Source organism: Sus scrofa, chromosome 15, assembly GCF_054392235.1.
Source record: "Sus scrofa isolate SSC_HxYL_T2T_F1_AM1 chromosome 15, Sscrofa_HxYL_maternal_Yorkshire_Landrace_v2.0, whole genome shotgun sequence".
Classification (NCBI taxonomy): domain Eukaryota; kingdom Metazoa; phylum Chordata; class Mammalia; order Artiodactyla; family Suidae; genus Sus; species Sus scrofa.
The window spans coordinates 31,499,639-31,521,377 of record NC_139397.1 but is presented as its reverse complement, the minus strand read 5'-3'; the positions used below and the strand labels follow the sequence as shown (position 1 = coordinate 31,521,377).

The 21,739-nt window shown below is 43.9% G+C and overlaps 1 protein-coding gene across 5 annotated transcripts in view; it reads right to left on the bottom strand.

Moving 5' to 3' along the window:
* Window positions 1-21,739, bottom strand: part of TMEM163 (transmembrane protein 163) — a 464,307-nt gene that overhangs the window by 37,167 nt on the left and 405,401 nt on the right. For all 5 annotated transcript variants that reach the window (XM_085001414.1, XM_085001412.1, XM_085001413.1 and 2 more), the window contains one exon: window positions 14,681-14,777. In XM_085001414.1, the coding sequence (XP_084857540.1) occupies window positions 14,681-14,777 (97 nt within the window). The remainder of the gene's footprint in view (window positions 1-14,680; window positions 14,778-21,739) is intronic.

Here is a 21,739-nt window from a genome sequence, read left to right as displayed (position 1 = left end):
TGACATCAACCATACAAATGTTTTCTTAGGTCTGTCTCCCAAGGCTTAAGAAATAAAAAGAAAAATAAACCAATGGGACCCACTCAAACTTGCAAGATTTGCACACACCAAGAGAAACCATAAACAACAAAAAAGGTAAAAACAACATACAGAATGGGAGAATGGTTGCAAATAAATGCAAAATACAAGGGCTTCATCTCCCACATATACAAACAGGTCATAAAACTCAACAGCAAAAAAAGCAAACAACCTAATCGAAAAATGGGCAGAAGACTGAAACAGACATCTCTCCAAAGAAGACATACAGGTGGCTAGCAGGCACATGAAAAAAAGTTCAACATCACTAATTATTAGAGAAATGCAAATCAAAACTACAATGAGGTACCACTTCACACACATCAGAATGGCCATTAATAAATCTACAAAGAACAAATCTGGAGAGGGTGTGGAGCTTATTAAAAAGTGAACCCTGGAGTTCCCGTCGTGGCGCAGTAGTTAACGAATCTGACTAGGAACCATGAAGTTGCAGGTTCAGTCCCTGGCCTTGCTCAGTGGGTTAAGGATCTGGCATTGCCGTGAGCTGTGGTGTAGGTCACAGACGTGGCTCGGCTCCCATGTTGCTGTGATTCTGGTGTAGGCTGGCAGCTACAGCTCTGATAAGACCCCTAGCCTGGGAACCTCCATATGCCACGGGAGCAGCCCTAGAAAAGGCAAAAAGACAAAAAAAAAAAAAAGTGAACCTTGCTGAAGAGAACCCTGATACATTGTTGGTGTGAATATAAATTGGTACAATCATTATGAAAAACAGGATGGAGGTTCCTCAGAAAACTAAATATAGAACTACCATAAAACCCAGCAATCCCACACCTGAGCAGACAAAACTACAATTTAATATTTTAATATTATGCAATATTTAATATTTTACAATATCCAGACAAAACTACAATTCAAAAAGATACAGACACCGGTACTATTCACAATAGCCAAGACACAGAAACAACTAAATGTCCATCGACAGATGAACAGATTATGATGTGGTAAAAATACACAATGGAATATTACTCAGCCATTAAAAAAATGAAATAATGCCATTTGCAGCAACATGAATGCAACTAGAGATTCTCATACTGAGGGAAGTAAATTAGAAAGAGAAAGACAAATACCATATGACATCACTTATATGTGGAATCTAAAATGTGGCACAGATGAACTTACCTACAAAACGGAGGCAGACTCACAGGCATAGAGAACATAGAGAACTTGTGGTTGCCAAGGGGGAGTGGGGAGAGAGTGGGATGGACTGGGAGTCTGGGGTTAGTAGATGCAAACTATTACATATCGAATGGATAAGCAATGAGGTCCCACTGTTTAGCACAGGGACTTTTATCCAGTCTCTTGGGAGAGACCATGATGGAAGATAATACAAGAAAGAGTGTCACTCTATGTCTCTTTGCTATATAGCAGAAATTGGCACAACACTGTAAATCAACTACACCTTAATTGTTTTCTAAAGTCTTTTTAAAAAACCCTGAAAAACAGAAATGTTAACGAGGACTGTGTTGTCCATGTGACAACTTAAGAGAAGTGAAATAAAACAATAATTATCTTAAAATGTTAAACACCTTTTGAAGCATATTTCTTTCTTCCCTCAAAAGATAAAAGTGCTTGCAAAAACTCGGAAAGTGCTAGGTTAGAGTGATAAATGCTCTCATTCCAGATGGAAAAACAAGTACTAAGAGATTAAATAAATTTTCCAAGGTCAAGTATAGACACATTTGAATGTCAAAGTACTCAACCTTGACCCAGCAACACCCATCTTTCATCAACGCCAGTATCTTCAAATACACAGATGTTCCCAGAATAGACTAGGAGATGGAGAGGAAGGAGCACGTTTCTCTCCCTCCCTTCCTTTCTCTTCTCCATTTTTGTTACCCTAACCCAGCAGCCCCCCAAGACAGGTTTTCTAGCACAAGTCATGTTAGAATCTTTAAGGCCACCAGGAAGATGGCAGGGGAGGGTAGAGTCCACTCCCACCGAGTGTGGGAAATCCTACATGTGGAGTTTATTCAGAATCTTCTGTGAGAATGAGTCTCTGAGCTGTATTTCCTCAACCTGAGAATGGAGCCAGTCACAGTAGCTTTTCTTAAAAACCAACTTTTGGGTCCCCAGCTCTGTGGTACTTCAGAAGGCAATCCACGGAACAGGAAAAGCCTTGGATTCATCAAGGACCTGGTTCCATTTCTCGTGTGTGTCTCCGACACTGGATATCATACAGTCACCTGATTTCTCTCTCTGAGGATTCCTTCCCTTGTTATAAAACGGCAGCAGGTCTAAAGTCTCTGCCTACTTTAGAAATACTGTGAAGTTCTAATGAGACTCAAGCTAAAAAGCACCTCTTCGAGGCAGAAAATGCAAGTAGGTATAACAGAATAGAGCAACATGGCACCTACTCACAAACATCTTATTCTGATTAAAATCCAAGGCTTACACAGAAAGGGAAAAAGAACCAATCAGAGGCTCTTACAAGAGCAATTTCCTAGGTAACACCTGAACTCACAAACAAACCATATGAGACTGAAATGACACTTTGCGGTTTAAAACAGTTAATACTCTCAAAAGCTTGAGCCACCAGCAGGCACCTCAGGGGTATTTCCAGTGACTGCATGACACAGTCATATTTCAGCAAAAGCTCCTCTTACTATGTACCTCTGATGACAGCTGTTATGTTTAGCCTACTATTTACACTTTCCCCTCTTATCATACACTTTGTCCTCATATTATTGACTATTCACAGTATAATTTTCAGCAGTGCTGTCACATCCAGGTACTGAATGTATGTTACAGTCAGTAAACTAAACCCTTCCTTCGTAGCAACTTAAAATATTTATCCTATTAGACCTGAGCAGGATTCCTATCTGGTCTAGCAATGTGAGGTCATTTGTGGCCAAGCATAGCAACTGGATATACATGAACTGCATATATTTAAAGTGGACAGCTTGGTCAGCGTCACATATTTTTATGCCTATGAAACCATCACCAAAAGCAAAAGGGCATTTTCATCACCCTCAAAAATTTCCTACTAACTCTTTAATAATCCCTCCCCTGCCTCGGACACCATCTTCTGTCACTATCTGCCTTCTGTCACTATAGATTAGATTGAACCTAAAATTTTGCATAAGTGGAACTGAGGCAGAATATTAACTCAGGTAGTCAGTGTAGGAGCTTGGGCTTTGATGCATTCTTTGATATGGCTATTGATTAACATTTGTGGCTTAAGGGCTCCAGGGAGTAACATCCCCACAGGCCTTGTTTACTATGGGGAGTGTACCTACGCCCAGATGGACATTAATCCCTAATCCCCTGTGACTCAGTTTATGGGAAGAGAAGGACAAAGAAACTATAAAACTTATGGGACATTTCCACCCCTAAAACGCTTATTGGACAAGGACTGATATAGGTAACTGAGCAAGATCAAAGGAGAAAACCACATCTTTCTGGACCCCACACTGGTACCTGCCTCCCATCTTTAAGGGATAAAATCCCCTATAGGACAGTGGAGAGTGGGAGCTCTATCCCCTCAGCCCCCCACCCCGGCCAGCAACCCTGGGAGATATTTGCTTTCCTTTAATAAAGACTTTGCTTGCTTGCTGCCTGTGTGTTCAGAGAGTTCATTCAACTGCATGAACATGGCATGATTTCTGGCATCAGAATGATACAGGCAGACCTCCTTTGATTGCGCTTCGCGGCAACCCTGTGTAGAGCAAATCTGTGGGCGTCATTTTTCCAACAGCATTTGCTCACTTTTTGTCTCTTTGTCATATTTTAATAATTCTCTCACTGTTTCAAATTTTTTCATTATTATTACATTTTCTATGGTGATCTGTGATTGTGATCTTTGATGTCACCTACAACTAGATGAAGCCTCAAGATGATGGGTGGCATTTTTAGCAATAAAGTATTTTTTATTTTTATTTATTTATTTATTTATTTATTTATTTTTTCTGGTCTTTTGTCTTTTTAGGGCCGCACTCCGGGCATATGGAGGTTCCCAGGCCAGGCGTCAAATCGGAGCTGCAGCTGCACAGCAACACTGGATCCAAGCCGCATCTGCGACTTACACCACAGCTCATGGCAACACTGGATCCTTAACCTACTGAGCAAGGCCAGGGATCGAACCTGCAACCTCATGGATAATAGTCAGGTTTGCTAACCGCTGAGCTATGATGGAAACTCCATAAAGTATTTTTTAAATTAGGTATGTACATAGTCCTTTTTTTTTTTTTTTTTAGAGCCACACCTGCAGCATATGGAAGTTCACAGGATCTGAGACACATCTGTGACCTATACCGTAGCTCATGGCAATGCCAGATCCTTAACCCACTAAGTGTGGCCAGGGATTGAACCTGCATCCTCATAGATACCAGTCAGGCTTGTATCTGCTGAGCCACAGCAGGAACTCCTTTTTAGACATAATGTTACTGCACACTTAAAAGACTACAGTATAGTGTAATCATAACTTTAATATGCACTGGGAAATCTAAACATGCTCACTTTATTGCAATATTCGCTTTATTGAGGTGGTCTGGAACAGAATTCACAATATCTCCAAGGTACTCCTGTATAATACATATTTCTTTTTGCTTTGCATCTGGTACCCACTTATTCTGAGTTTCATCCATGTTGTTTCATGAATCAATAGTGCTTTTTTATTGCTGGGTAGTATCCATTGTATAGATGTACCACAATTTTACCTGTCAATAGACATTTAGATTTTTTCCAGTTTGGATATGAGAAATAAAAATGCAATAAACACTTGGGTAAGGATCTTTGTGAAGATGTATATGTTCATTTCTCTTGGGCAAATACCTAGGGGTGAAATGGCTAGGTCATATGGTAAACGGATGTTTAAATTTTAATGAATCTGTTAACTTTTTTCCAACATAAATGAACCATTTTACTCTCTAGATGCTCCACATATTTTTGTTTTGTTTTTTCAGTTTTAGACACTCAAATGGCATCAAAGTGGTATCGTATGGTGGTTTTAATTTGTAACTCCCTGGTGACTAGTAAGAAGTATTGTGTATTGTGTATTGTGTGTACTTATTTGGCTATTCATTTATCTCTTCTCTTGGAAAATGTCTGTAAATCTTATGTCTATTCTCTCAATGGATTGTTTGCTTCTTATTAAACTGTTCTTTTTACATTCTAGAGACAAGTCTTTTGTCTGATATATGTGAGCTATCTGTGTGGTTTTGTCATTTTTACTTTGATGAAGTCCAATTTTCAATTGTTTCATTTTATACTTCAAGCTGTTAAGGCCATAACTAAGAAACTGTCTATCCCAAAGTTGCAGAGATTTTCTCTTTTGTTTTACTTTAAACGTTTTAGGGTTTTAGATTTTACACTGAGGTTTATGATTCATTTTGGGGGTTCTCTTTGTTTGTTTTCCATACACAAAACATGCAAAAGTTCCCAGGCCAAGGATCGAACCCGCATCCTTGTGGGTGACAACATCATATCCTGAACCTACTGAGCCACCAGAGAACTCTAAATTAATTTTTATATAAAGGTGGATGTCTATTTTTGTTCATAAAGCTCTCCAGTTGCTCCAGCACCATTTATTAAAGAGAATTGTCTTTCCTCCATTGAATTGCCATGGTACCTATATCAAAAGCAAGTTGACCAAGTACATAAGGATCTATTTCTAGCCTCTATTCTCTTTGAGCTCACTTGAGCCAATAATAACCCACTTGCAACAGCGCTCAGTTCTTTTCTGTTTAGAAGCTGGTAGGCCCATGGCTCCAGGATGAATGAAGGGTCAGTCTTGCTGAGGTAATGGCTCATTCTGTCTGAAGTAACAAGAGCAGGACATCTCTGATGATCTGACAGCATGAATTTCTGCCTTTTTTTGTGCAGTGCTGGGGAGATGTTGGCAGGGTGGATGATGGTGAGCACCCCAATGGGGTGAGATTGTCTGTTTTTATTTATTTATTTATTTATTTTGTCTTTTTGCCATTTCTTGGGCTGCTCCCGCAGCATATGGAGGTTCCCAGGCTAGGGGTCTAATCAGAGCTGTAGCTGCCAGCCTACGCCAGTGCCATAGCAACACGGGATCCGAGCCGCGTCTGCGACCTACACCACAGCTCACGGCAACGCCGGATTCTTAACCCACTGAGCAAGGCCAGGGATTGAAGCCACAACCTCATGGTTCCTAGTTAACCACTGAGCCATGACAGGAACTCTGAGATTGTTTGTTTTTAAAGTATTTGTCAACTTGACTCCCAAGTTAAATTCAGTTACACTGGAGCACACATCATACGGGACAGGCATCTATTCATGGCCAATGGTGGATCCAGGAATTACAGGTTATTGCTCAAGAAGGAACCTACACCATTACCCAACCTGAGCTGAAAAGAGGATGCCTGAAGGCATTTTCTGGAAGATTCAATACAATCTAAGCTTCCAGAACTCAAAGCATCAAAAGGTCCACCAACTTCCTTAGAAACCTCTTCTCTAGTCCAACAACAATAGTATCAGGCAACATTCACTCAATAGTTATTATTGGCCAAGCACCTCACCGGCATCTTTTTATTTTTAATTACCTTAGATTCTTTTTTTTTTTTTTTGGCTACACCCATGTCATATAGAAGTTCCCAGGCTAGGGGTCAAATCGGAGCTACAGCTGCCAGCCTACACCACAGCCACAACACAGGATCCTTAAGTCACTGAGCGAGGCCAGGGATCAAACCCGCATACTCATGGATACCAGTCAGGTTTGTAACCCACTGAGCCACAACAGGAACTCCACGGATTATTTTCTTAATAAATAAGAAAATCACTAATAGATAATTTTCCTAATAATCTTAGATCGCTATCATTATTTCCATTTTACAAACAAAGAATGTGAGGCAGAAAAGGCTGAGCCTCTGCCCAGCTTCCTCTGATTAGGAAGCGGCAGAGTTGGCCTCTGTCTCCCTGACATCAGCTCCCACATCTCTAAGATCTGGTGACACTTCCTCAGAGGACCCACTCAGAACAAGAGCCTTGAGAACCTCAGCCCTGTGCATCAGACACTTGCCCCAGGAGACCCGAGCTGACAAGCTGACTATGCCACTGCTCACCTGACCCCAAACCTCTACCACAGGCCCCACCATCCTCCCTCACATCCTCCTGTGAACTATGTCTTACCTTCAAAGGGGAACCACAGAGAGTGGGCTTGAAAGGCTGCTGGGCAAGCTGAGGGGAGGCAGGGTGTGAACCTGTGGTGATGAGGACTGGGAAGGAGGGGATGAGAGTTTTCAGACAGAGCAGCTTTGAGAGCAGCAGAGGCGAAAGGTGGGAAGGAGGGGCTGGAAGGAAAAAACCTGAGGAGGAGGAGGCAAAAGGCAGGAGGGGCTGAAGACAAGGGATGAGTGCAGAGTTAGGATTTCCAAGGATGTGGGCCAGGAGGGAGCTCAGAGGGGAAGTGGAGAGGTTCTGAGAGAGGGAAAGATGAAAGGGCGAGGACAAAGTTTCCCTGCCTGGAAGATGGGGGTCCGGTGGGAAGAGGTCCGGTGAGGCTGTCTCCAGCCTCTTCACAAAGTAAAGATGCACTGAGGGCCAGAGAAGCCACTGAAGATCATCAATAACCCCTAGCAACCCAAGCTAGAGACTGAAGGCAAATGCTTGGCACACACTGGAGTTCCAGTTTGTGGCTCAGCAGTAACAAATCTGACTACTACTATGCATGAGGATACAGGTTCAATCCCTGGCCTCACTCAGTGGGTAAAGGATCCAGTGTTGCCGTGAGCTGTGGTGTAGGTTGCAGATGCTGCTCAGATCTGGCATTGCTGTGGCTGTGGCATAGGCCGGTGGCTATGGCTCTGACTGGACCCCTAGCCTGGGAACTTCCATATGCCACGGGCACAGTCCTCAAAAGTAAAAGAAAACAACCAAGAAAAACCCAAAAGTTGGAAAACACTACAAATCCAAGAGTCATAGTACTTCTAAATGAAGATCCCTGGGGAAAGCTCTCAGCTGTGGTTTTATGAGGACAATCCTAAAACATCCTTTACCGGAGTGTTCTCTCTCGCTTTGTCCCTAAGAGTAGAATGTCTTAGGGACATCAGAGCCTCCTGCGGGAGCACCACGACCTCCTGAAGCTCCGCACAGCCCACCCATCCTTGGAGCAAGGAAGACACACCGCACAAAGAGGCACCAATGACCGCAGGTGGCCACGCTGCCAGAAGCCACCTTCATGTCCCATGAGGACTGCAGATGAAACGGAGCTCTTGACTGTGTCTGCAGGAAAAGGATCCATGGAGAGGAGCCTCCTTTTATTGCTGGAAACCCATTTGTTCTGGTGGGGTGGGGGAGGTGGAATTTCAGGCAAGAACTTAGCAGGGAAACAGACAAAGTCAGTTTGAAGGCAACCTTGCTCCTTAAGGAGGAAGAATCAAGAAGATGTTGAGCAATGATTTGTGATCCACAACACAGAGCTTCCTCCTTTTGCCTCCTTCTCCCTTGCATTTTTCTTTTTCTGTTCTGTCCTCCTACCCAGATGTGCTGGTGTCAACAGGAAACAAAGGCATGAGAAAGAGAAAACTTCACATGGTTCAACCTTGCGGCTGCTCTGCCTGTAAGAGCCCCCTCCTCCCTCGGCCTCACCTTTGGCAACCCCGGCCCCACCCCCGCCCCGGCCAGTCTGCCTCCCCAGTTCCACCCTTCCTTCAGATGTCACAGGGAAGCCCCAACACCCCTCTCCCACACCAGGAATGATACAGGCATCTTCTCTGTTCTCATATGACTGTCTCTACCACAGACCTCATCACCTAAACCTTATGTATCGGATTCTAGATCTCTCCCCAACTGTGAGCTCCTTGGGAAGCAAAAGCCAGCTCCTATGAGAAGTCAGGGTCTCTATAGAGCAATGAAAACACTCCAGCCATTAGTGCTAGTTGACTTTGAATCCCCAGTGCCAGAGTGTCTGCAGCATTCACATGGTAGCAATTATTATTATTACCAGCATGTGACCTTACTTATTCATTGCCAGCCAGGACGAATGTATTATTTTAATTATAACCATTATCACTATTAAGGAGGTTAGAAGAGCTCAGGGTAAAGAAGTCATAGGCTACTGACACAGGGACTAACGGCTGGTCCAACTAAACAGGACACAGAGAGAAAGCAGGTGGGAAAGGATGGGATTTCTGGGGCTTTGGAATCAGAAATAATACATTCCTCTTTCATAAGATACAAGACAGTTGGCAGAGCATTCCCAAGTTTATAACAGCATTTTCTCGCAATTTCTGTCATGGAGTAGGGGGCATGGCACCCATTTACAAAGAGAAAACCAATATTTTAAAGAAAGGGCTCTCTTGATCCTCATCATAAACTTCTGATGGAAGTATTGGCCCCACTTTGCATTTCAGGAAGCTGGGGGTCAGGGAGATGGAGATACTTGCCTGCAGCAGTTATGTGGGTGCAAGAGGCACAGTGGGATTCACACCTCCCAGAGCTCACACCTCCCACAGCTCACACCTCCAGGGCCACATCCCTTCCCAGCACAAAGCAGCTTCCCTGAGCTACCTCTTTCCACATGATTCCATGTGACCCCAGATTCCTCTCATTCTATACTTGTCCGACTACCCTTCCATTGCTTCTCATTTCACCTGCCTGTGGGGTTTTCACGAAACAAAGTAAGGGGAATACACTCTGGTCAGTGGCACAGAGCATAGGGGGACCACGTGGTAGGGGCAGCAGTAGCCGGAAAGGCCAGGGAAGGGACCAGCTGGGGGCCTGGGCACCCCAATCTGAAAATGAGAAGATAGAGAAGAAAAAACAAGACAAAACAAAACCAATGGGAAAAAACAAAAAGGAGACAGAAGGTCCAGACCTAAAAAGCCAATGAGGAGTGGGACCAAGTAAGCTCATAGAACCCGAAGCCAAGATAGCCCCAGACTAGGAGGCAAGGGCTCTGATCTGGGCACTGCCCCCTCAGGTTTGGAGCCCCCATCTCCTAGCAAAACAGAGAAGCACACCACCTGTTCCTTCCTACCAAAGCAGGGTATGGTGGGTGTGAAAACAGAAAGATGTTGATGCTTTCAAAGCAGCCACGGACATAAAGCCGGACTACTACCACTGCGTCTGCAGCACCACCATGCTCCCCAAATCTAGAACCACAGTTCATGCAGAATAATCTGCATCATTAACCATCCAAGGCGACTGCATGCAGGTTGCGAGGGGGCAGATATGCCATTTACTCTATGGCCTGATTCATCCAGCACACTGCCACCAAGGGGCAGGGCACACCACCATTCAAAGTCAGCTGACCTCACAGGTGGGAAATCCCTAAGTGCATCATTTTCTTATTCAAAACGCACTGGGTTCTGGCAATAACTTGCACTCTGAGAATGTCACAGCTAACCTTAAAAAGAAAACCAAAGCAGGTGGGGGAACAGGGCTGGGGCAGGGAAAATGCTGTTTTGGACAAACCCACAATAACAACTTAATGGAAATCTTAATTAAAAGGCAATTCCAGGAATTCCCGCTGTGGCATAAAGGAATTGGCAGCATCTCTGGAGCACTGGGATGCAGGTTCGATCCCTGGCCTGGCACAGTGGGTTAAGGATCTAGCATTGCTGGCCTGGGAACTTCATATGCCATGGGGCAGCCAAAAAAGGGGGGGCCGGGGGAAGACAATTCCGGAGTTGAGAGCAAGGGTGAAGTGATAATTTGGAGGTAAATTCATGACCTCAACGCCCTAAACACTAGTCTCCCGGTTTCGACCACCATAGGCCAGGAGGAGCAGCCTAGAAGCACAGAATGAATTTGGCCTGCAGGAAAATGACCACCCACTCCCAACCAGGGTTTCCAAGATTTTTTAATTAGCTGTCAATTCATTTCACATTAAACACAGGTTTCCACTTTCTCTTTAAAAACCTAAAGATCCAACAGCCCTGGGTCCACATTCCAACACGAAAGCTCCGAGAGAGGGCCAACCTATCCTCTGGGCACACACATCCCCAGGTGGGTTCTCCTGTCGGGAGACTGGCTTCTGTGAGCCTCTGAGTTTGTGACTGCTAATTTAGAGGAGACAGAGTGGATGTACACTCATTTTACTTATTTATTTATTTATTGTGCTTCTTAGAGCTGCATCCATGGCAAACGGAAGTTCCCAGGCTAGGGGTTGAATTGGAGCTCCAGCCACCAGCCTAGACCACAGCCACAGCAACTCAGCATCCAAGCCACGTCTGTGACCTACACCACAGCTCACGGCAATACTGGATCCTTAACCCAATGAGTGAAGCCAGGGATCAAACCCACGTTCTCATGGATACTAGTCGGATTCTTTACCACTGAGCCACAATGGGAACTCCTGGATGCTCTTTTTTTTTTTTTTTTTTTTTCATCTTAGGAGTTTTATTTTTTTCGTTATAGCTGGTTTACAGTGGTCTGTCAATTTTCTACTATACAGCAAGGTGACCCAGTCACACATACATGTATACATTCTTTTATCTCATATTATCATGCTCCATCGTAAGTGACTAGATATAGTTCCCAGTGCTATACAGCAGGATCTCATTGCTTATTCATTCCAAAGGCAATAGTTTGCATCTATTAACCCCAAATTCCCAATGAACCACAAGTCTGTCCTCCATGTCCATGATTTTTTTTTCCTGTGGAAAGGTTCATTTGTGCCGTATATTAGATTTCAGATGTAAATGATATAAACCCAGACACCTAGGGTCAATTTATCTTTGACAAAGGAGGCAAGAATATAAAATGGGAAAAACAGTCTTTTCAGCAAGTGGTGCTGGGAAAACTGGACAGCCGCATGTAAAGCAATGAAACTGGACACTCATTTTAAATGACTTGCAGCCCGGGGTCGGACATCTAGCTCTGGCCTGCTGGCTCCTCCAAACTTCTAGAGCAGAGAGAGGAAACCCAAAGACGTGGGGTTGAAACACTGTCACCTACCACCCAGCAGCGTTCACCTGGCCCCTGTGGGTCAGTTGGCTGATCAGACGACCTCCCCTCTGGAGACAGGTGATATGTCCCTCTGTTAACTTTTCCCCAATTCTGAAGGCTTAGAAACCAAACCCCCAAAACCACATTCCATCTTCTCTTAGACCTCTGATGAGCTGACCATAAATGGGTGTGATTTTTACCCCCCACATAAGGACGAATACAAGATGCAGTGGGTGTGGGCCTGCCCAGCACAGGGCCAGACTCAGTACAATCACGGAGTTCTTCACCCTCTCCAACCCACCCAGGGTGGGCACTGGACACATGCTTAATTCAGTGAGCTTCTTCTCTTATGAGTATTTGCACTGTAGGGCAGACAGGAGATGGTTCCCAGTTAAAAACAGTTCAGCTTTCAAGAAAAAAACAAGGAAGGTCACAAACAAGGGTCCATGAGCACAGCTATCCATCCCACATCAAATGAGCCTCCTGCACATCAATTTTTAATGCCTGAATAAATGAATGTGTCAACTAGCCCAGTGCTGAAAATCCCCACCAATAAACATTTCTTAGAATCGAGTCAGATTTCCATCCCCTGTAAAATGCAAAGATGTTATCTGACTGACATCTGAATTAATCCCACTTAATACTCTCATGTCTGCATTTTAACTACGCTTCAGATTCTGATGGAATGGGATACAGGATAGCCAGTCTGAGAGAGGAAATGGATGGGACAGTCCAGCATCCCAGGGAATCAGGAAGATCAAGGTGAGATGAAGCTTACGGAGTGTAAGACACAGTGTTATTGGCTTGAGCTAGCTCTGCTGAAAAACATCATGCCTACCCTGGCATCCTTCTTTCCTCTATGTCACTGAGAAGTTAGAGAGCATGTTCCTTGCCAGGTGCAATGATAAATGATGGTTAAGATCTTGGGGAGTTACTAAAGGCATGGCTCTGATCTCAGGTACAAGTTAGGGGGGTTGGATACACAGCACAACTTAAAGCAGTTCACTTTAATAGCTCTACTAAATGCAGTGTGTTGCTCCACTTCAGTTTCATCTTTCCCATAAATACGCATGAGCACACACACATACACACACGTCCACATGCGATACGTCACCTCCAAAAGGATGAACATATTTTTCTAAAAGTGAAATTAAAGGTCTCATAATTTAGATCTTTTATAAGATAGTACACATAGATAAGCTCAAAGCAAATCATATCCTAAAGCAAGAGCCTATACTTTTACATTTAAATCACTATACAATTTGTACACAGGACACTTCGCCCTTTGCATTACTGCATTTTGTAAATAAGGCATTCTTTATCTTCCTACAAATTGAAAGTCTCTGACAACCCTACATTGAGCAAGTCTGGCAGCACCATTTTTCCAAGAACATTTATTTGCTCACATCATGTCTCTATGTCACGTTTTGGTAATCCTCGAACTATTTCAAAGTTTTTCATCATTATTTTATTTGTTATGGTGAGCATAATCAGTGATCTTTGATTGTTACCACTGCAAAAAGACTATGACTCGCTGAAGGATCAGATGATGGTTATCATTTTTTGCAGTATTTTTTAATCAAGGTATGTACATTTTTTAAGGCATGAGATTATTGAACACTTAAAAGACTACAGCACAATATAAACATAACTTACGCATTGGGAGACAAAAAAAATCACCTGACTCACTTTATTGCTATATTCACTTTACTGTGGTGGTCTGGAACCAAACCCTCAATATGTCTGAGGAATATCTGTAAAAGGAGTCATTGTAATGGGAGCATCTTTGTCTCTTGGTAGGTATATTTGCTGCCTTCTAAGGAAATAGCCTGATAAGACACTGTAAAAATATTTATCATATAGCATTCACCTGGGGGGGGTGAAAGTAGGTAATGTATCTCACCCAGAGGATAAAGCACACTTGAATATGAAATTGTGTCCTCCAGTTTCTGCATCTGAATGTCATTTGTGCCAAAAGACTTAAAGAGATTTATGCATTGAATAGAGGTGCAATACAAAAGAATAATTCTTATTAAAACAGTCATCCAATGGGTGCAGAACAACAGATGTAAACAACACGGAGTGGATCACTCTGCTATATAAAAATGGTCCCACATTGTCACTGCTGTGGCACAGGTTCAATCCCTGGCCCAGGGAGCTCTGCATGCTGTGGATGCAGCCAAAAAAAAAAAAAAAACCACCCATTTCTCTTTACATAAAAGACTTTTTTTTTTGCCATTTCTAGGGCCGCTCCCACGGCATGTGGAGGTTCCCAGGCTAGGGGTCCAATCGGAGCTGTAGCCACCGGCCTACACCAGAGCCACAGCAACACGGGATCCGAGCCACATCTGCGACCCTCACCACAGCTCACGGCAATGCCAGATCCTTAACCCACTGAGCAAGGCCAGGGATTGAACCCGCAACCTCATGTTTCCTAGTCGGATTTGTTAACCACTGAGCCACAATGGGAACTCCAAAAAAGACTTTCAAAGCAGTCAGAAGACCTAGGATGACGAACAAAGACCATAGTATCAGCTCAACTATCTTTTCGTCTTTCCCAGAACTTCTCCCACCAAGTCATTCACATCCTGCAATGGTTCTTCTGCGGATACTGCAGATACTGCACATTTTCTCACCACCTGCCCAACCTCCCCAGCACATCTGTGCTGAGAGGTAACACAGGAGGCTGGTAGCCTCAGGAAAGACTGGTAAGAAAAAAGAAAAAACTTACCACTTCTGGGAGCAGCTTAGTTGAGAGGTCATGGATAGCTTTGACCACTATACACACAGATGACAGCAGAAATATCACCCCCAAGATGACACAGGCTCTGCAAAGAAAGAGAACATTGAGAATCTTAACTGGGAGAATGCCACCCTGCTGATTTACACAATGACAGTGACAATGACAGAACTTGAGCCACTAAGACCCACCGTGATTTGTCACATTCCCACTGTGACCACTTCCAGTCTCATAACTGGTACTAAATCATCTCCAGGAGAATACAGTTCAGAGTCGTACAACCAATTTAGAATGGATAAGCAATGAGGTCTTACTGCATAGCTCAGGGAACTATATCCAATCTCTTGGGCGAGACCACGACAGAAGATAATATAAGAAAAGAACGTATATGTATGTATGACTGGGTCACTTTGCTGTATAGCAGAAATTGACACAACATTGTAAATCAACTATAATAAAAGAAATATTCAGGAGTTCCCATCATGGCACAGAAGTTAACGACCTCACAGCATCCCATCCCATGAATGCTGGCACAGAAGTATCATCAAGGCCCACTGCCTGGCAACACAACATTCACTCCTCCTTCAGCTGGAGTGTGCAGAGTTTAATAGCAAAGAGTGTAGGCTCTGGCATGAGACATCCCAGGCTCTACCATTTAAACTACTGCTTAATGTACATCAAGCTATTGAACATCTTTTAGCCTCTATTTCCTCACCTGTCAACAGGGAGTCATATTTCCTACCTGAAGATGACGTAAAATAATGCTCAGAGCACAAAAAATTAACCCATTAGAAAACAGTACGGGATTCCTCAGAAAACTAAATACAAAACTACCCAACAATTCTACTCTTGGGCATATATCCGGACAAAACTTTCATTCAAAAATATACATGCACCCCTAGATTCATTACAGCACTATTCATAACAGCCAACACATGGAAACAATCTAAATGTCCATCTACAGATGAATGGATCAAGAAGACGTGGTATATATACACAATGGAATACTACTCAGCCATAAAAAAGAATGAAATAATGCCATTTGCAGCAACATGGATGCAACTAGAGATTCTCATACTAAGTGAAGTAAGCCATAAAGAGAAAAACAAATACATATGATATCACTTACGTGTGGAATCTAAAATATGGCACAAATGAACCTATCTACAAAATAGAAACAGACTCACAGACATGGAGAACAGAATTGTGGTTGCTAAGGGTGGGGGGCCGGGAAGGGACTGGGAGTCTGGGTTTAGTAGGTGCAAACTATTACATTTAGAATGGATAAGCAATGAGGTCCTGCTGAATAGCACAGGGAAATATATCCAATCACTCATTATAGAGAATGACAGAATATGGAGTTACTGTTGTGGCACAGTGGAAACGAATTCAACCAGGAAACATGAGGTTGCAGGTTCGATCTCTGGCCTCACTCAGTGGGTTAAGGATCTGGCATTGCCATGAGCTGTGGTATAGGTGGCAGATACAGCCTGGATATCGAGTTGCTGTGGCTGTGGTGTAGGCCAGCAGCTACAGCTTTGACTCGACCCCTAGCCTAGGAACCTCCATCGCCTCAGGTGAAGCCCTAAAAGGCAAAAAAAAAAAAAAAAAAAAAAAAAAAGCTTAGGAGTTCCCGTCGTGGTGCAACGGTTAACAAATCTGAGTAGGAACCATGAGGTTGTGGGTTCAATTCCTGGCCTTGCTCAGTGGGTTAAGGATCCAGTGTTGCCGTGAGCTGTGGTATAGGTTGCAGACGAGGCTCGGATCTGGCATTGCTGTGGCTCTGGTGTAGGCCAGTAGCTACAGCTCTGATTGGACGCCTAGCCTGGGAACTTCCATATGCCATGGGAATGGCCCTAGAAAAGGCAAAAAGACAAAAAAATAAAATAAAAATAAATAGTTAGCTTAAACAAAGGGAAAGAAAGTACCCCCTACATGTCTCTTGATGATAAGACAGGATATACAACTTTGTGTTTTCCCTAAAATAAAAAAAAAAAATAGCAAAGGAATGATTTGCTAATGACAAAGACAAAGATTTGCTAATGACAAAGTATGTTCATGGCAGGATGGAGAAAATTCTTTAAAAAGAAACAAGAGCAGAGAAGGAATGATGAGGTCAACTAAGACACCAGCACGGGAGGAGGGAGGAGCAAATTAGGGATGAGGGGTAAAGCCCCAGGGCACCCAGCCAGGGTGCAGGGTGGGAACTGGTGGCAGGGGCGAGGTATCCATGCACCTCAGGACGCACCAGCTGTCTCTGGCAACCCAGACACAACAACTCACAGAAAACAGACAGACAGACAGAAAATGCAAGTAAACATGAGGTAATGACAACAGTAACACAAGGATCAAAAGAGCAAATGAAAATGAAGAGAGAGGAAAGAGAACAAACAAGAACGACGGCAGTCAGTGGTCCATCATCCCAACAGGTCACCATCGTTTAGCAGCCTCTCCAGCCCTCTTCCCCGGCTATCAAATCAAACTATTCTTCTTTATCCATCTTGGATTCCGTTCTCTGGACCAACAGAATGGCTCAAAGTGGCCACTACTTAGAATCCTCGTCAAGCTATGGACATATTCCCCAAAACCTAAAAGTTGGAAATAAGCAGACAAACAGGCCATGTGTAGACTTCTAATTAACATGTCAGTTGTAGGTTTCATCCTTTCAAAAACACAGACAGACAGAAGGGATCATTGCAGGCTGGGGTGAAACACAAAAGAACATAGAGATGGGAGGTCCTATGGTGGCTCAGGATGTTAAGAACCCGATTAGTATCCATGAGGACTCGGGTTCGATCCCTGGCCTCAATTAATGGGTTAAGGATCCAGCATTGCTGCAAGCTTCAGTATAGGTCACAGACGCAGCTCGGATCTGGGGTTGTTGTTGCTGTGCCTATGGCATAGACCTGCAGCTGTAGCACTGATTCAACCCCTAGCCTGGAAACTTCCATATGCCATGGGTGTGGCCCTAAAACACCAAAAGCCAAAAGCCAAAGAAAAAAAAAAAAAGAACACAGACATGTAGGAAAAGTAATGAACAGGCTGAGGCTCTCTGTACAGACTTTAGCAGAAGGAAATCCTGGCCCTATAAACCAAGCAGATGGTCTCCCCAGGTGCCATACATCATACATTCCCAGAAGGAGCCTGGGGGATATGCCCTCAAGGGGGGAGAAAACAGTGCAGGCAAAAAGCACAGGGCACACAGCAGCAGCAGCAAGAAGGCTAATGTGGGTGATGGGCCTGGAGCTGGTCAGCACATTCCTGGCAGGGCGATCAGGGCTGAGGGGAATCCCGCTGCAATGACATGGCTTTTATTGGAGGGCTCCTTAGTTTAGGGATGGGATACTGGCTCAAGACCAGGGATTCCAGAACTGAGGGGACCAATGTTTCTAAAGCAACTGGCCCAAGGTTCAGCTGAACCACAGGGGAAAAAAGTGGCGCTTGAAGCGGCCATTTCTACCTGCAAGGAAGTGGGATCAGGAGAGGTGCCATCTTAGGAAAAGAGCCTCAGGTCAGGCCTCCATTCAAAAAGCTTCTGAGGGACCAGCAGAGACTTTCAGATAAACTCAACCAGCCTCAACTTGGCTTCTCGGCCCTGATGGCACATTACACTCCTTTTGGGGAATTTTTTAGAACAGTGGCCCCAGTTCAATTTTATCAGAATCTCTGCGGGGTAACCCCAGGCTTCTGTATCTGTTTAAAAGCTCCCCAGAAAGAGAAATAGACCCACAGACAAAGAAAATAAATTTATGGAGGAAATAAATTAGAAGTTTGCGATTAACCTATATATACTACCATACATAAAATAGATAATCAACAAGGATCTATATCATATTACAGAGAACCATATTCCTGAATGTTTTGTAATACACTGTAAGGGGAAAGAATCTGAAAAAGAATGTGTGTGTGTGTGTGTGTGTGTGTGTGTGTGTGTGTGTGTGTGTAGTATAACTGAATCACTTCGCTGTACACCTGAAACTAGTAAAACACTAAGTCAACTATACTTCAATTTAAAAAAATAAAATTAAAAAAAGCTTCCCAAGCAATTCCCAGAGGAATTTCTCAGGGCTAAGAGTCCCAGGCCTAGACCTAGGGGAGGGCCCTGTCCTTAGGAAGCTTCCACTGTGGGGTGAAAAACCATCACTCGCTGGACAGAAGAGAGCAGACAGTCTCATGGTCCCTAAGAGTCTTGCTGCATATCTGTTACCTGAGCAGCCTTCTCTCCCTTAGATAAGAATAGGGTAGCCACTGCCTTCTGCAGACAAGTTCTCCCAACATCCTCAAGAAGCCTCCAACTCCAAACTCCCTTTCAGGGACAAGAACAAATGTCCAGGCTTCTTCCTGGCAGGGAACAGTGATGCTACAGGATTCTACCTTTTTCCCGAACACTGCAGGCACACCTTAATAATGCACAAAAAGGGGATGTGATGGTCTCTTTATATAATATCTTGCTTACACATCTTTTTTTAATTTTTTTTTTCTTTTTAGGGCCGCACCTGATGCATATGGAAGGTCCCAAGCTAGAGGTCAAATCAGAGCTGCAGCTGCCAATTTACACTGCACCTTGCAGCAACACCAGCTCCTTAAACCACTGAGGGAGGCCAGGGATCAAACCTGCATCCTCGGAGTTCCCGTCGTGGCGCAGTGGTTAACGAATCCGACTAGGAACCATGAGGTTGCGGGTTCGGTCCCTGCCCTTGCTCAGTGGGTTAACGATCCGGTGTTGCCGTGAGCTGTGGTGTAGGTCGCGGATGCGGCTCGGATCTCGCGTTGCTGTGGCTTTGGCGTAGGCCGGTGGCTACAGCTCCGATTCAACCCCTAGCCTGGGAACCTCCATATGCCGCGGGAGCGGCCCAAGAAATAACAACAACAAAAGACAAAACAAAAAACAAAAAACAAAAAAAAAACAAAAAAAAAACCTGCGTCCTCATGGATACTAGTCGGGTTCTTAACCTGCTGAGCCACAACAGGAACTCCTCTTGCTAACATATTTTTAATCAAAAGTACCTATACATTGGAGTTCCCTGGTGGCACAGCAAGTTAAGGATCCCAGGTTGTCACTGCTGTGGTTAGGGTTCAATCCGTGGCATGGGAACTTCCATATGCCATGGGCATGGCCAAAAAAAAAAAAAAAAAAAAAAAAACGCACACACACACACACAAAACAAAACCCAAAACAACACACACACACACACACAAACCCAAAAAACTACCTACAACGTTCTGAAGGGAAGAACCATATTTTCAGTATCTACACTAGCACGTAGCAGAGGCCCTTTCATGCATCTGTAGAGGGAATAATAATCCTTGAATGATTAAGTAATCACTAGCTGATTTCTAAGTTTCCCCCCATAGAGTTTAAAGGGGCATCAATCACTTACCAGCAGCGATGGGAAGAGGAAACTGACTCCTAATACTTCAGACAAAATGCGTATGGAATAGCTCACATTATAAAACTTTGAAATACCATGAAAAAAAGTCAAAAGAAACGGATGATTTGGCTGACCCACGTTGATTTTTCCAGGTCTGTTGTCATATTTTCTTCACAAATATACCTATGAATATGCTTAAAAGGTTTTACAAAAATCTATTTTCATATTCTTTTAAATATGATGCAAATTCAAAAGCCACAGTCACCTCTCCCTCACGCTGCTGGGAGCCTGTGTGTCAGAGCTGCCCCCACAGCTGAAAGCAGCTATTATTAGCAGAGGGTGTGATGCCTTTTTTTTTTTTTTTTTTTTTTTTTTTTACATTTTATTAATAATATATTGTGTTCGCACAGCAGCTTTCTCCTCAGGCGCTCAGAGTTCTGCACATCAGCTCATAAATGCCCTGGTGGCCACTCACCAGACCTGGGTTTTTTGTTTTTCTGCTGCTTTAGGGATGGCGAATGGGGGATGGGGGTAGAGGGTGGGGAGAGATACGCTTCATAAACACAAGGAGCCAAAACGGTAAAGTCAAGGGTGGGGAGGCGTGCCCAAGATCACCTCAGGAGTTTGAAGTCCACCCAGAAATAGAAGCCAGGTCTCCTGATGCTATCTCAGGGGCCAGCCACCTGGCCACCCCAAGGCTCTAGGCGCTCACATGACATCCTCACACCACCGCCAGACTGCAGCGTCTCCAGGATGCAGCAAAAATTCAGGGTCACGAGCAAATCAGGAGGCTTCTGAATGAGCAAGTGTGAGCTACTTCCTGGTCTCCTGTTTCGGGGAGGCAGAAGAGGGTTTGGGGGAGGGGAAAAGCTCCATCAGCACAACTGACCTTCACCTGAAGGGAATGGCCTGACAGCCCTGAGGGGCCAGATCACCAGAGGGAATGCAGACTCCTCTTCACTCCAGCCCAAACCCCACAGCAGCAAAACAGAGTCAGAAAGGGGGAAATGATTACTTTCATGATTTTTTGATTGTTTTCTAATCCAAGTACTGGCTTACAATCTTTACCATATATGTGCTTTTCCTACTGTGATTTTTTTCCCTTTCCTAGACACAGACAACTATGTGTAAAATAGTTAAGCAACAAGGATTTACTAGAGAGCACAGGGAATTATAGCAATTACAGTTATCTTGTAGTAACCTATATAATGGAATATAATTACCAAAAAAACCCCTGATTCATTATATTGCACATCTGAAACTAAAACAATATTGTAAATCAACTACACTTCAATACAAATAATAAAATTTGAAGTTGTCTTGTGGCACAGTGGGTTAAGGATCCAGCGTTGTCACTACAGCAGCTTGGGTTGCTGTTAGGGCTTGAATTCCATCCCTGGCCAGGGAACTTCCACATATTTCAGTCACAGCAATCAATCAATCAATCAATCAATCAATCATACTGTTTTGGAGTTCCCGTTGTGGCACAGCAGAAATGAATATGACTAGTATCTATGAGGATGTGGGTTCAATCCCTGGCCTCTCTCAGTGGATTAAGGATCCGGCGTTGCCGTGAGCATGGTGTGGGTGACAGACACAGCTCAGATCCCACATTGCTGTGGCTGTGGTGTAGGCTGGCAGCTGTACCTCTGATTTAACCCCTAGGCTGGGAACCTCC